The 12640-nt window shown below is 38.3% G+C and overlaps 1 protein-coding gene across 3 annotated transcripts in view; it reads left to right on the top strand.

The window, feature by feature from the left end:
* The window catches only part of Man1a1 (mannosidase alpha class 1A member 1), a 195641-nt gene that overhangs the window by 36515 nt on the left and 146486 nt on the right, over window positions 1–12640 (top strand). For all 3 annotated transcript variants that reach the window (XM_055599341.1, XM_055599340.1, XM_055599342.1), the window contains 2 exons: window positions 2845–2941; window positions 7708–7823. In XM_055599341.1, the coding sequence (XP_055455316.1) occupies window positions 2845–2941; window positions 7708–7823 (213 nt within the window). The remainder of the gene's footprint in view (window positions 1–2844; window positions 2942–7707; window positions 7824–12640) is intronic.

Here is a 12640-nt window from a genome sequence, read left to right on the forward strand (position 1 = left end):
TAGATAGATAGATAGATAGATAGATAGATAGATAGATAGATAGATAGATAGATGGATGGATGATGATGTTAGATAATAGATAGATAGATAGATAGATAGATAGATAGATAGATAGATAGATAGATAGATGATAGATAGATAGATAGATAGATAGATAGATAGATAGATAAAACTTATGGGGATTATGTGGTACTGTACATTGTATAAATGATAATTCTTCAAGACAATAACTTATGTAGCCAGTAGGCATCAAACTTATTATGTAACCAAGCATAACTCTGAACTTCTAATCTTCCTACCTGCACCTCCCTGTAATCCTGTTAGGATTACAGATATGTATCACCATGGCTGGTTTTGATAATTTTTGACAGGCAACATTGATTTCTGTGGGCAAGCTATATGCTGTTTTTAAGCCATTAATAGTATATAGTATTAGTTTCCATTCAGATTCAAAGCTGAAACAATTATTAACTGTAACATGTTTTTGTTTTGTTTTTAATGAGGACTGTATTCAAAAGTTTTTGAAGTTCTAAAGTATATTTGGAAATGCACAAATTTGGAAATTCATAAAATTAAGAGTTTACCAAAATGCAGTACATTTGATGTGGGGTGGGAGTGATGACAAAACAAGTAAAAGTGGAATACGATCTCAAAGTGTTTTATGGATTTCATATACCCATTCTTTCCAAAGCTCATTGGTTTATATTTTCTCTGATGTGCACACAAATGGCTTTCGATATAGACTTAACATTTATAAACACATAAATATATATCATTTTCCAGGCAGTATGCTAGGTACAAAGGCACAAGCCATGCTTCTAGAGTCCTACCATGAACCCTGTGAGAAATGGTGATCCTGACTTTCCAGATAAGCAATGGAAGCCTCACAGAAGCCAACTCATTCAAGCATCAGTTGGCAGCATGGGCAGAAGTCCAGTTACCTGACCTCAAGTCCATTGCATCTTCCTGTAAAGTCACTCTATACAAGGAAAACCTTGAAAACATTACCACATTTCCCGACTGCAGACTTACTAGAGGAAGGTGATGAACTGTGCTAGTTCCTGCCCTCCCTAGCTTTGGAGCCAGCCACGTCAGTGTGCGCATGCATGCTGCATCCTTGGCTGTAATGACACGATTCTGGGTCAAGTTTTATTTTGGTTTTAAGTTCTGAGTTTCAGTCTCCTCATCTACCAAACCAATACGATTTGAAGATCTATTTTAGAGGGTTCTGGCAAAATTGGAGCACCATGCTGAAGGGAAACATTTAGCCAGTGTCCCCAGAAGCACAGATGGATTCTTGGTATCTGGACGTAGTAACATGAGTGTGTATGAAAAATAAGAGAGAAGACAGTGAAATGAAGGCACTCATTACTGTGCTCAGGGACAAGTATAGACTGTTTTAAGTCAGGCTGATCTTGGTAAAGATTTTTCGTGAGAATTAGCCCTCAGAGAGTGCCAGAAATTTTATGTATTACTGTATAAAAGCATTTAGATTTATTTTATTTCATGTGGGTATTTTCCCTGAATGTATGTATGTCCATTGTGTCCATGCATAGCATCCAATAAGGTCAAAAGAAGGCACTAGGTCCCCTGGAAGTAGAGCTGTGAACAGTTGTGATCAACTGTGTTGCTGCTGGGTGCTAAGCCTGGCTTCTCTGCAAGAGTAGTAAGTACTCTTAGCTGATAAGCTCTGCCTCTAGCCCTGTGTGTGATGTTTCTAATGATCTTATAAAATATGGAACCAGATGGGAATATTTCCGTATCACATCTATATATTTATGACTGTTACTATAAGATAATGGTATATGTAATCTCTTGATAATTAAGGGGTCTTTAAAAATTCTGTATGAAAATAATTATAATCCAGGCCCAGTACCACAGGACTATAATCCTAACAATTTAGGAGGCTGAGTAGAGAGGATCATGAGCTCAGCCTGGCCTTACATGGTAAGTTCAAGTTTAGTCCTGGCAACTTAGTGAGATCCTATCTCAGAATAAACATAAGAGATCTAAGAAAATGGATCAGCGAAGGAGTACTTGTCCATAATGTGTGAAGCCCTGGATTCAATTTTCAGTCCTTAAAATAGTAATTGTTGCACATAGTCTTTGAGTCATAAATGTTTTTATTCAACCACTTTATGGGACAGCTGGTTGTATTTAAAATATTATTGGTCTTTAATTTCTGAATAAAGAGGTTCTATCTCTAGTTAACAAATTGTGTATACAAATACACATTTTTCTTAAAGATTGATTATAATACATGAAAGGTTTTCAAACTCCTGGAATAACTATAGAGTTTCTTTTTCTTTCCTGTACCTACTTTTAAAATACTTTTTAATGTTTCTTGGTCAAAAAAACACTGAAGTATCTAAAAGGATAACCTTGAATATTTATTTATCTGCATAAACAAAATAGGAAGGACCTTATACAAAAATATGAATTTAAAATTTCCAGATCTAATCTTTTATGAGAATTAAATAGATAAATATAGGAATGATTCATCACTATAGCATAAAATGTCTGTTGTCAGGGACTGACTTTTGAAGCTGTTCAGTATATCTATATATGCTTAAATGGACTCCAAAAAGGAATATTTGTATTTGTAAGCCTAAAGAAATAATGCATGTGTTCTCTTCATAACTGCCCTAATTTATTCAGCCAAGTAATGCATGTGTTCTCTTCATATCTGCCCTAATTTATTCAGCCATCACCCTCTTAATACTGAGCCTTTTAGACTGAGCACTGAATTTTAATGCTGTAACCTTCAAATCGGAAGTATACGATCTATCTCCTAACAAAAACATCCCAGTTCAAATTGTAATCTTGTTTTTTATCTCTTCTCAGATGATGAGCCATGCTTGGAATAATTATAAACGCTATGCCTGGGGCTTAAATGAACTAAAACCTATATCAAAAGAAGGCCATTCAAGCAGTTTGTTTGGTGAGTATGATGTGCTTTGATTTGAGGGTTTGGTTTTGGCCTGGCTTGGTTTGGTTTTGCTTTTGGTTTCTGAGATGAGGTCTCTCTCAGTTGTCCTTCCTGGCTTGGTCATGGCCTATTGCCCTGACCAAGGCAATTTATAGAATAATGCATTTAATGGAGGTTTACAGTTTCAGAAGTTGAGTCCATGACCATCATGCTGGAGAGCATAGCATAATGCAGGCAGCCATGGCGTTGGGCAGGAGCTGAGAGCTTATGTTCTTATTCACAAATAGGAGGCAGAGAAAGACTAGAAATAGCGTGGGTCTGGAAACCTCAAATCCAAACCCCTAGTGACAGACATACATCATAATCCTTGCCACCCAGTTCTACCAACTGGAGTCCACGTATTCAAATATATGAGTCAGTAGGGGCCATTCTCATTCACGCTACCATACCTTCCCAGAGATTATAGTTGTCAACAACTACTCCTGGCTTTTTATTGACATAGCTTTTCTCTGAGTTACCTGAACTTACTGATGGTCAAAAAGCATGTGGGGTTCTGTGTTTCTCCAGGCCTTCCACATTGCTGTGGAACATTGAACCCCTGCTAGCAATAGGGAAAGATTGCATATAATGTATCTTTTAGAAAGAACACCAGCTCTATGTCAGAGATACCTGTATAACTGTTTAAAAAATGCAGATGCCCAGGCTGACTTCCAGCAATGGAGTACATAGCAGGGTTTTTAGGTCTGGGTGATTCCTGTAGAAGAGTATTTGATTACCTGCATTAATGGCTTCCTGCTGCATAAAAGCCAGTTCTTTATAGCTAGGCTGGTTGAAGCCACAGGCTGTGGTGATCCCCTCTGTAACCCAGTTCTGGATATACCTTTCTGCTCTTTGTTCAGTGGAAGACAAGGCAAGTGGATTAGGTCAGCTGTTTGAACATCCATCTATCTGCTATTTGCTGAATCACACTTGGTCCTCACAGCAACACTCTGTGATTGGGACTGTGAGCGTTAATATTGTTCCTCCTGTGGAAAGAAGGGAATCTTTGATGGATTCCTCTGAGCAAATACCTCCCCAGGGCCCACCTACTAGACTTGATTTCTTTTTCCAGCTTCCAAAACTGTAACTGTTTATAATAGGGGTAAAGGAAAAGAAGTATTCTGTGACTGCCGAGCTAACTTCCCATGCCTTAACTGAACACATTAAATGGTAGCAATTCATATAGCAGGTAACAATTGCTGGTGACACTTACGGAGAAGTTATTGTATAATGCCTGTCTGCCACATATGATTTAATCTCATTCTTATGTACATTTGGGGGGAGGAGAAAAAAAATGAAGCATAGAGAAGCATTTTCTCAGAGATAGGGACTCCGGTGTGACTGACATCAGACTTCATGTCCCTACTACTGGTGGTTCCTCGCTTTTCTGTCTCTTTAGGGCTTTTGATGAATTTAGTTCCAGTTCTGACATTGGTGTTAAAGGAGATAATCCAAGTCCTTGTAAGAGTTGAAGGTCTAGTGCAGCCAACACATGTGCAAACGGTGAATTGCCAAAGCATGACATGGTTCAGTAGATACATGGAGTTCCAGAAACCATTGGGGTCTTCCCAAGAGAGAAGGGCCTTGCAGGCCAGTGTGTGGAAGGGGCTGTGCTGCCATGATGATGATTCGGTTCAGAGACAGAGAACTTAGGCTGGGAGTGCCTGTAGCAGTAGTGGCTTCAGACATAATTAAAGTAATGCTTCCAGAACTCAGTGACTAGGTCCCATGAAAGCAGAGGTACAAGGTTAAGAGAGAAACTGAAATTTCATGGTAAGTCAGAAGTCTTTACCTTTTTAATGTTTTACTATTATAACATTAAAAACAAAACAAACAACAAAAACTGACTGGGCTAGATGGCTCAGCAGTGATTGCACTTCTTTTGGAGAAGGCCTGTCTTTAGTTCCTGAAAAGGCAGTTCACAATTGTCTCTTACTCCAGTTCTAGAGGATCCGATGCCTCCTTCTGGCCTCCACAGCCACTGCACAGATATGGTTCACAGACACACATGAAGGCAAAATATCTATACACACAAAATAAATAAGTAAATCTCTTTTTTTTATTACCCCATTTTTACTATCCTCTTTGTGAAGGTTGATCAGAAAACTCCGTTATGTGTTAATTTGCCATAATTCTCATTGATAATAGATCAATAGTTTTAATAATAAACTTTAAAAACATACCAAGTCTTTTGTTTTTTACACTTTCCACTGGATTTATTAGTTAAAAAAATGATTTTTGTAACCCAGATAAGTACTTATTCTTTATCCAAAAAGGTATTAAATATTAATATAGCAAAATGAACTGTTAATAATTACATGGTATCTGTCTCCATTTTCAAATTAGAATAGGCTACAGAGGATTTTCTTGTATAATAAAATCAATACCTGGGACTTACTGCAAAATTAAAACTTCTCATTTTTAAAGGTGAGGAAAACTTTGAATTGGCTTTTTTAGACACAGCGGAGCCAGATTCTTTGTTTGCAAATAGTATGTCAACCTGTGTGTTCTTTCAGCAAACTACAGAAGAAAGAAAGATTTTATCCCCTTTCCCCCCCGGGTTTTCAGGGTGCTTTCTGTTTGTAGTGGCTTGTTCAGAAGTCAGTTGGTAAGCACAGCCTGTTTGTCAGGAGGACAGTCTTCTCTGTGAGCCTTGTTTTTATCAGCCATTCGCATCTGGGGAGCCCTTCAACACTGATGCCTCTTTCTCCTGTGCTATTTCTTCCCAGTTACCTGAAACCCGCCTGTTTGCCAGGGAAAAGAAACCTGGCTCCCACCTTAGCTTAAACTGATGCTAATGAACACGAGAAGTGACCCCCAGTTCTTCACCTCCCATCGCACTTTAAAGAAGAAAGCAGAACTAGCATTTTTGAAGAATTCCTCCTCAAAGAGAACCATTTATGTTTGACAGGGATAAAGTACAAAAAAAAAAAAAAAAAAAAAAAAAAAAAAAACAGCTCTCAGTGACTAAGAAATTAGAAATCAATGATCAGATCATATGAAGCTGTTACCACGTATCCAAATGTGGCCTGAAGACATTCCCTCTAGTGTTTCCCTTGATTCCACAGTTTTGTCTCAAAAAAAGAAAACAAACAAACAAAAAAACAGAACAAACAGAATTTTTTAAAACACTGGATTAGAAAGTATGAGGTTAAAAGTATTCTAACTTTCATGTCCTCACCATAAAGTAAGATTTAAATTTACTCTGCTTTAGAAAATTTAATATTTCAGCAGTCTCTTCTAGTTTCCTAATGATAATTTCTCCACTTACTAGTTGAACAGTGTGTTCATTGAAGTATGTTCCCTTTCTATTTATGGTTCTGCATTGTAGTTCCTAGTCTTTCAACAGCCATTCATTGACTATCACTACTATAGTCATACAAGGGCACCATGGAGCTTGTGAAATGAACAAAATGTAACCTCTCTCTGCTAAGAAGGTTTGTAGACTAAAGGATGGCAGAAAGTGATACATGCCTGAGAAACGTAAAATCTCCATGCAGTGGAATCCCAGAGAGAATAAACGGAACCCTGGGCCTGGCTAGGCAAAAGAAGGGAGTTGGAAGCAATCACACTCTTGTAGACTGTGGATTTCATGTCAGAGTACAGAACTCCTCCTATTGACCCATGCTTTCGAGCTCTAGATTTTAGTCCTGTGGCCAGCTGCAGTCTGATAATGTTATGGAAGATTGTAAAAATAATCCTTATACTTTAGATGGTATACAATCCTGAGTAATGTCCTAAAATCATCATCACCTCTAGCCCTATCCTGCCCTGGACATTACCATCCTAGCATCCACACTTCGTGTAACCCGCCTGTCAGTCATTTGGTGGCCATTTTGCTCCATATCTCTTGGTGTTTCATTACTTGTATCCAAGTCACTGTTATTTCACTGATGGTCTGTAAGTGCAAGAGTAGCATGCTGCCAATTTAGGCGTATCAAAGAGAAACCCAAAAATATTTCCTTTAACAATAAAAGTACCTGATACTCAATTAATATGGAAAGGACAAGGAGACTCATACGCCAAGGTCACTAAGAGCTATGATCAAATGAATCTTCTGTCCATGGAACTGGAAAAGAGAAAAAAGAAATCTGTGTTGGTTTTGTAGTTCCACATCAAACTTCAAAAGTTACGGCCACAGTGCTTAAGTGTTAAGATGGGGAAGGCATAAAATGTATTTATGCTTAAGAAAAATGGTGGTACATATGAGGTCCAGTGCTATCTGCTATTGCAGGCATCTCCCAGGGTTCTTTGAACATATTGCCTGCTGATAAAGGGCAACTACTGCAATGATTTAAAAGAGCTGGCATGGTGATAATTCTACATCTAGCAAATTTCACACAGGTGCACTCCAGTGCAACTACACAAAATTTAATGACAACTTCCCCTTTGCTTCAGGCTTATTCTTTCTTTTCTTGTTAGAGAATGCAATCACAAATGAAGTTTTTAAGAGGCTTAGTTTATACAACTTGGAGCAAATGTTAAAGATGAGTGTTCATAGCCTGTAGCCTATAGAAAAAAATTGGTGTGGTGTATTCTTTATATTTTCTTTTTCTGGAAGAAGTTAATACTTTATTCAATGTTATTGTTTATTAATAACATTACTCTTAGTTTTTCCTAGGTGTGGTCAATTTGTGTGTATGTATGTGTGTGTATATATGTGTGAATGTATGTATATATGTGTTGAATAAATATGTGTATATACATATATTGAAAGGATATATTCTGGTATTTTTCAGGAAACATCAAAGGAGCAACAATAGTAGATGCCCTGGATACCCTTTTTATTATGGGAATGAAGACTGAATTTCAAGAGGCTAAATCATGGATTAAAAAATATTTAGATTTTAATGTGGTAAGTTAATATTCTTCATGAGTCCTTGAGTTTTAGCCCATCTATACCCTGGATTGGACATATTATTTATTATAATCTGTGCCAGTAAAAACAAATTCATTTTTTTATGTATGTGTGGGTGCGTGTTGGTATGTGTACAGGTGTGTGTGTACACACGGGACCTAGAGGATTATGTCGTAACTCCTCTGGGGTCACCCACCTTTTTTTTTGTCCTTTGTTTTTGAGGCAGGGTCTCTTACTACCTAGAGCTTGGCACCTTAGGCTAGCTAGCCAGAAGACCCAAAATGCTACCTATTTCCAGCTCTCCAGTTCTGGGTTTACACATTCAGGCCACCACATCCAGCTTTTTGACGTGGGTTGTAGGGATCAAGCTCAGGTCCTCCTGCTTGAGAGGCAGAACCTTTCAGAGTGATTCCTACCTCTCCAAATGTTGCAGCCTTAAATAGTAAAGGCGCTGTTGCGCTCCATCCTTGTTTACTTGTTGTACATGTGTATATATGCTTTTTTGCCAAATTAAGGGTAATTCAAAAAAAATAAATATTTAAACTAGTCTGCACTATCAAATCCTCTTGTTCAAAGTACCACAGCAACCCTGCAAGATGGTTGTTGAAGCCCAAGGTTTATTCCTGAGCATACGGCTGGCTGTGTATTGGAGTCATGACTCTGTCACAGGGCTCTGTCCCCAGTGCATAGTCTTGACATTGTTCAAAGCACGCAACATTGGCAGCCACTGCCACTTAACTAAGGCTTCAATTTTGTGGCTCATGTACTCCTATTCGTTAAGGAAAAAAAAAAAAAGAAAAAGAAATCACCTACATCTGGGTCTCTGTGCACAAATAACATAGTTTTCAGCTTTTTGTATATGTGCATTCTTGGCAAATAAGCAGATTCCGAGTGCACTCTCAGGGAACAGTGCGATAGAGGGAAACAGCTCCAGTGCTTGATTGTGTCTCCTTGGATCTAACCGGACAGACATTGTTTTGCCTCATAAGGATGTTGGCAAGGAACTTATTCTAAGAAAAGGAAGCATGTCCTCCCTGGCTTTTTAAAAGTCCTTGACTTCTGGCTGCATTTTTGGTATTCTTTTCCATCAGAGATTACTTTGCAGAAGTCTTTGTAAGCCTCTTGTCTAGCTAGGAAGCATTCAGGGTTATCTGCGACTCCCTCCCTCCCCCAGCCAAGGTAGAAGAAGCATACTGCATGCTGAAATGGAATAGAGGAAGAGAGTGTTCCTGCCTACCCTGCTGCGGTGTCACTTCTCTGTCCTTTGGAGAGTGGACAGCAGCATTAGCCAGAGCATTAAAGATTAGTACGAGCAAACCTTTGTCCATCACTTTGAATTTAAACAAGTTTAAAGACTTATAAAGCACAAGTCTTAATATTCTGTTCCTCCTTCTTTGATTGGTTGCTGTCCGTGCTCTATTTACTAGGTCTTACAGAGAGACTGAGGTTTATGCTTAATCTTCCTGATAACTGATTCTAGAATATGAGGGAGACAATTGGCTGACACTCCAGAACTTTGGGAATCAGTGCGTCAAACTCTTGTATTTGATTTTAAATTTTTTAGGTTTATTTATTTTCATGTGTATGGATTTTTACTTACATGTAAACATGCTTATTGTGTATACACGCTTGGTGCCCAGAGATGGTCAAAGGAAGGTGTTGGATGCCTTGGAACTAGAGCTTAGATGTTTGTGACACATCATATAAGTGGGAGGAACTAATCCTGGTTCCTCTGCAAGACCAAGTGCTTTTAACTGCTGAGCTACTCTCCAGCCCCAAGCTCTTTTATTTTTTAAATGCAGGAAGAAAGTGGGTATAAAGAGCTGGTGGTTCAAAATGTACAGAGCTGCTTGATGGGACATTATGTAGTAATGTTCCGACAATCCAATAGAACTAAACATAAAAAACTCAGAGTACAAAATTTTATCTTTTTATGTTTATTGCCTTAGTAATACTCTGTCTTTGTTTCCTTACTTGCTTTTGTGGTGCCAGAGATCAAATCCAGGGTCCCACATGTGCCCAGCAAACACACTGTGCTAAATTTCAGTTGTCTTAACAATGCGAATTAGTAGGAACGACTCTGGCTGCCTACCACACCTACTCATCTTTCAGCTTTGGTGATATGTTTCCCATACCTAGAAACCTTAATAACACTAGACCTATGAGCAGTTCCAGGCTCCTTTTCTGCTTCTTGGGTTGATCTGTCTTTGTTGTCCCAAGCCTGCCCAAATCCCATAGCCATGCTTTGCTTTCATGATCAGAGTATCCCAAGCTCTGAACTTGAGGGGTAAAGAGACTTGGAGGATGGGAAGTGTTTCATTTTTCAAATCTAGGTACAGAGGCCTCTCAAGGTAAGAGAAAAAAAAATGTTGCTGGAGTAGCAGCTGGATTGGCTGGCCTCAGGCCACTAATTAGGTGAAAAGAGTATTTCTGTGGGCCACAGGAACCCCTGAGAAAGCAAAGTGAATCTAAATAAGTAATATAAACCTCTGTAGAAGCCAAAAAAAAAAAAAATGTGTTGGTTGGCCTCCTTACTCATGGGGTAAAGAAGTTAAGCTATCATTAAATGTTTGTTACGATGCTGAGTTTTTAAAGTCTTAAATTTTATCTAAAAATATGCATTTTAGTACTATTGATAACATATGCTTTTCAAAATGTAGTTCTAAAAACTGTAGCAATGTGTCTAAATTTTCTGTTTATTGTGTAATGTGTGTGTGTGTGTGTGTGTGTGTGTGTGTGTGTCAATGTGCATGTGTGTGTGCCTGTGTGTGTGGTGTTGTGGGTGGTGTTGTATATGTCAGGGGATACACGCATGAGAAGCTACAGCAGGACAGGACATTGAGTGTTTTCCTCTATCACTTTCCACCTTATTGCCTTGAGACAGGGCCTCCATTGAACGGGCAGCTTGCCATTTTGGCTAGGCTGCCTGACCAGCAAACTCCTAGGATCCTGGCCCTACCCCAGCCCACCCAGCCCTACACTCTGAATACCCTGCTAACAGATGTATGCATCAATGCCCAGCTTTTTATAGCGATGCTTGAGATTTGAACTCATGTCCTGATGGCTTGCAAAGCAAGTGCTTTCCCCCACTGAGCCATCTCCCAGCCTTATTATACTATTCATAGCAGGAGGAGACTTGAAACATTCACTGAGACTCTATCAGCATATTTTTCCCATAAAAATATGCTAACCGGTTGAAAATAATGCTCATTTGGTAGAGTGCTTGCTTAGCATGCAGAAAATCCTAGGTTCAATTCCCATCACCATACAAAAACTGGCTATGGTGGCATATGCCTGCTAATCCTAGCACTGCACACAGGAGGTAGAAGGAGATCAGAAGTTCCAGGCCAGCTTCAGTTACATAAAGAATTCAGCTTGGGCCAAATGATGCTTTTTATTTGTTTTAAACATATGTATGAATAGTATAAAAATAGAACTTCTCATTTTAAAAAGAGTAATACGTAAGTTCAGAAGAATTATATGGATCTTCTTCTCACTGCATGATACAGGTCTTTACTCTGTGTTTCTGGTTGGTTTTATAAACCGCATGAGAGACTTTGTCTTGCATTTTCAGTCTACACTGAGCTTCAAGTGATTGTTTCAACAACTGCTTGATTTTCCTTCAAAAAGCTCTGAGAATTTACTTTTGCATTCACGTACGGAGAGAAGACTAAGCTATACCTAAAACAGAAAATAATGCATTTCATTTTTTGAGATAACATATAATATTCTAGCCTAGAGGAGACATCATTCCCTCCATTTACATTAACACCTCTTCCTTATAAAGTATTTTAACAGAAAAGCCAACAGTTTATTGTTTTGTTGTTGTTATTGTTCTGTTTTTTAACTTATTTCTTTTTTTTTATTAATTACAGTTTATTCACTTTGTATTCCAGCTATAGGACCCTCCCTCATTCCCTCCCACTCCCACCCTTCCTCCCTCGTTTCCTTCCATGCTCCTCTCCCAGTCCACTGATAGAGGAGGTTCTCCTCCCCTTCCATTTTTTTTTAAGTTAATGCATATAAATGTTAATGTATCCAATGTTACTGCAAGGGAAGAAGAAATAGAACTGAGATAGAAACACGATTGCTGGGAGTTTAATCCTAGCATTTCTGAGTGTAAATAAGTCCTGAAGTTGAGAATAAATATGTGTACATGCAAAATACTCAGTTTATATTACTTAAAATTTACTCCAGCAAATGCTCTTTGATAGGTTTATACTGCTATTCACCAAAGTATAACAAGTCGATTCATTTGGTACCACAAAACCCAAGTGCCTCTCAGGACCGGTTTTAAATAAATCATTGGGTTAATGTGATTTACAGAGTAACAGCTTCATGGATAGTGGTTAGCCCAGGTATCTGCAAAGGAATACAGGTGAGACAGAACACTCTCAGAATAGACTCTGATGAGCTTTCCGATTTCAATTCAGTGCAAGCTTAGGAAAAAGAATCTAGATTCTTATTTATTCATTATCCATTCATTCATATGCTAATTATTTACTAAGTTCTTTCTAAGGATCAGTGACTTACAGGTTCTTCTCTAGCCAGAAAAAAAGGACACTGAGGAAAAGGAGGAGAAAGGCCAAGGGGGTATAACAGGTTAACACCTGATGATTGATTGATTGATTGATTGATTGATTGATTGATTGATTGATGCTGGTTGGTGTTTGGTTACTCTAATCTTTTTGGAAGGGAAGGTGGTATTTTCTTTACTTTTATAGATGAACATACTTAATTAATCTTCCCAAGGTTATGCAGCAAACTATGCTGCACAAGGTTTGCCTAATTCTTTCACCCTGTGTTTTAATGGA

This window comes from Psammomys obesus, unplaced genomic scaffold (genome assembly GCF_907164565.1).
Source record: "Psammomys obesus unplaced genomic scaffold, mPsaObe1.curated_primary_1811, whole genome shotgun sequence".
NCBI classification, from domain to species: Eukaryota; Metazoa; Chordata; class Mammalia; order Rodentia; family Muridae; genus Psammomys; species Psammomys obesus.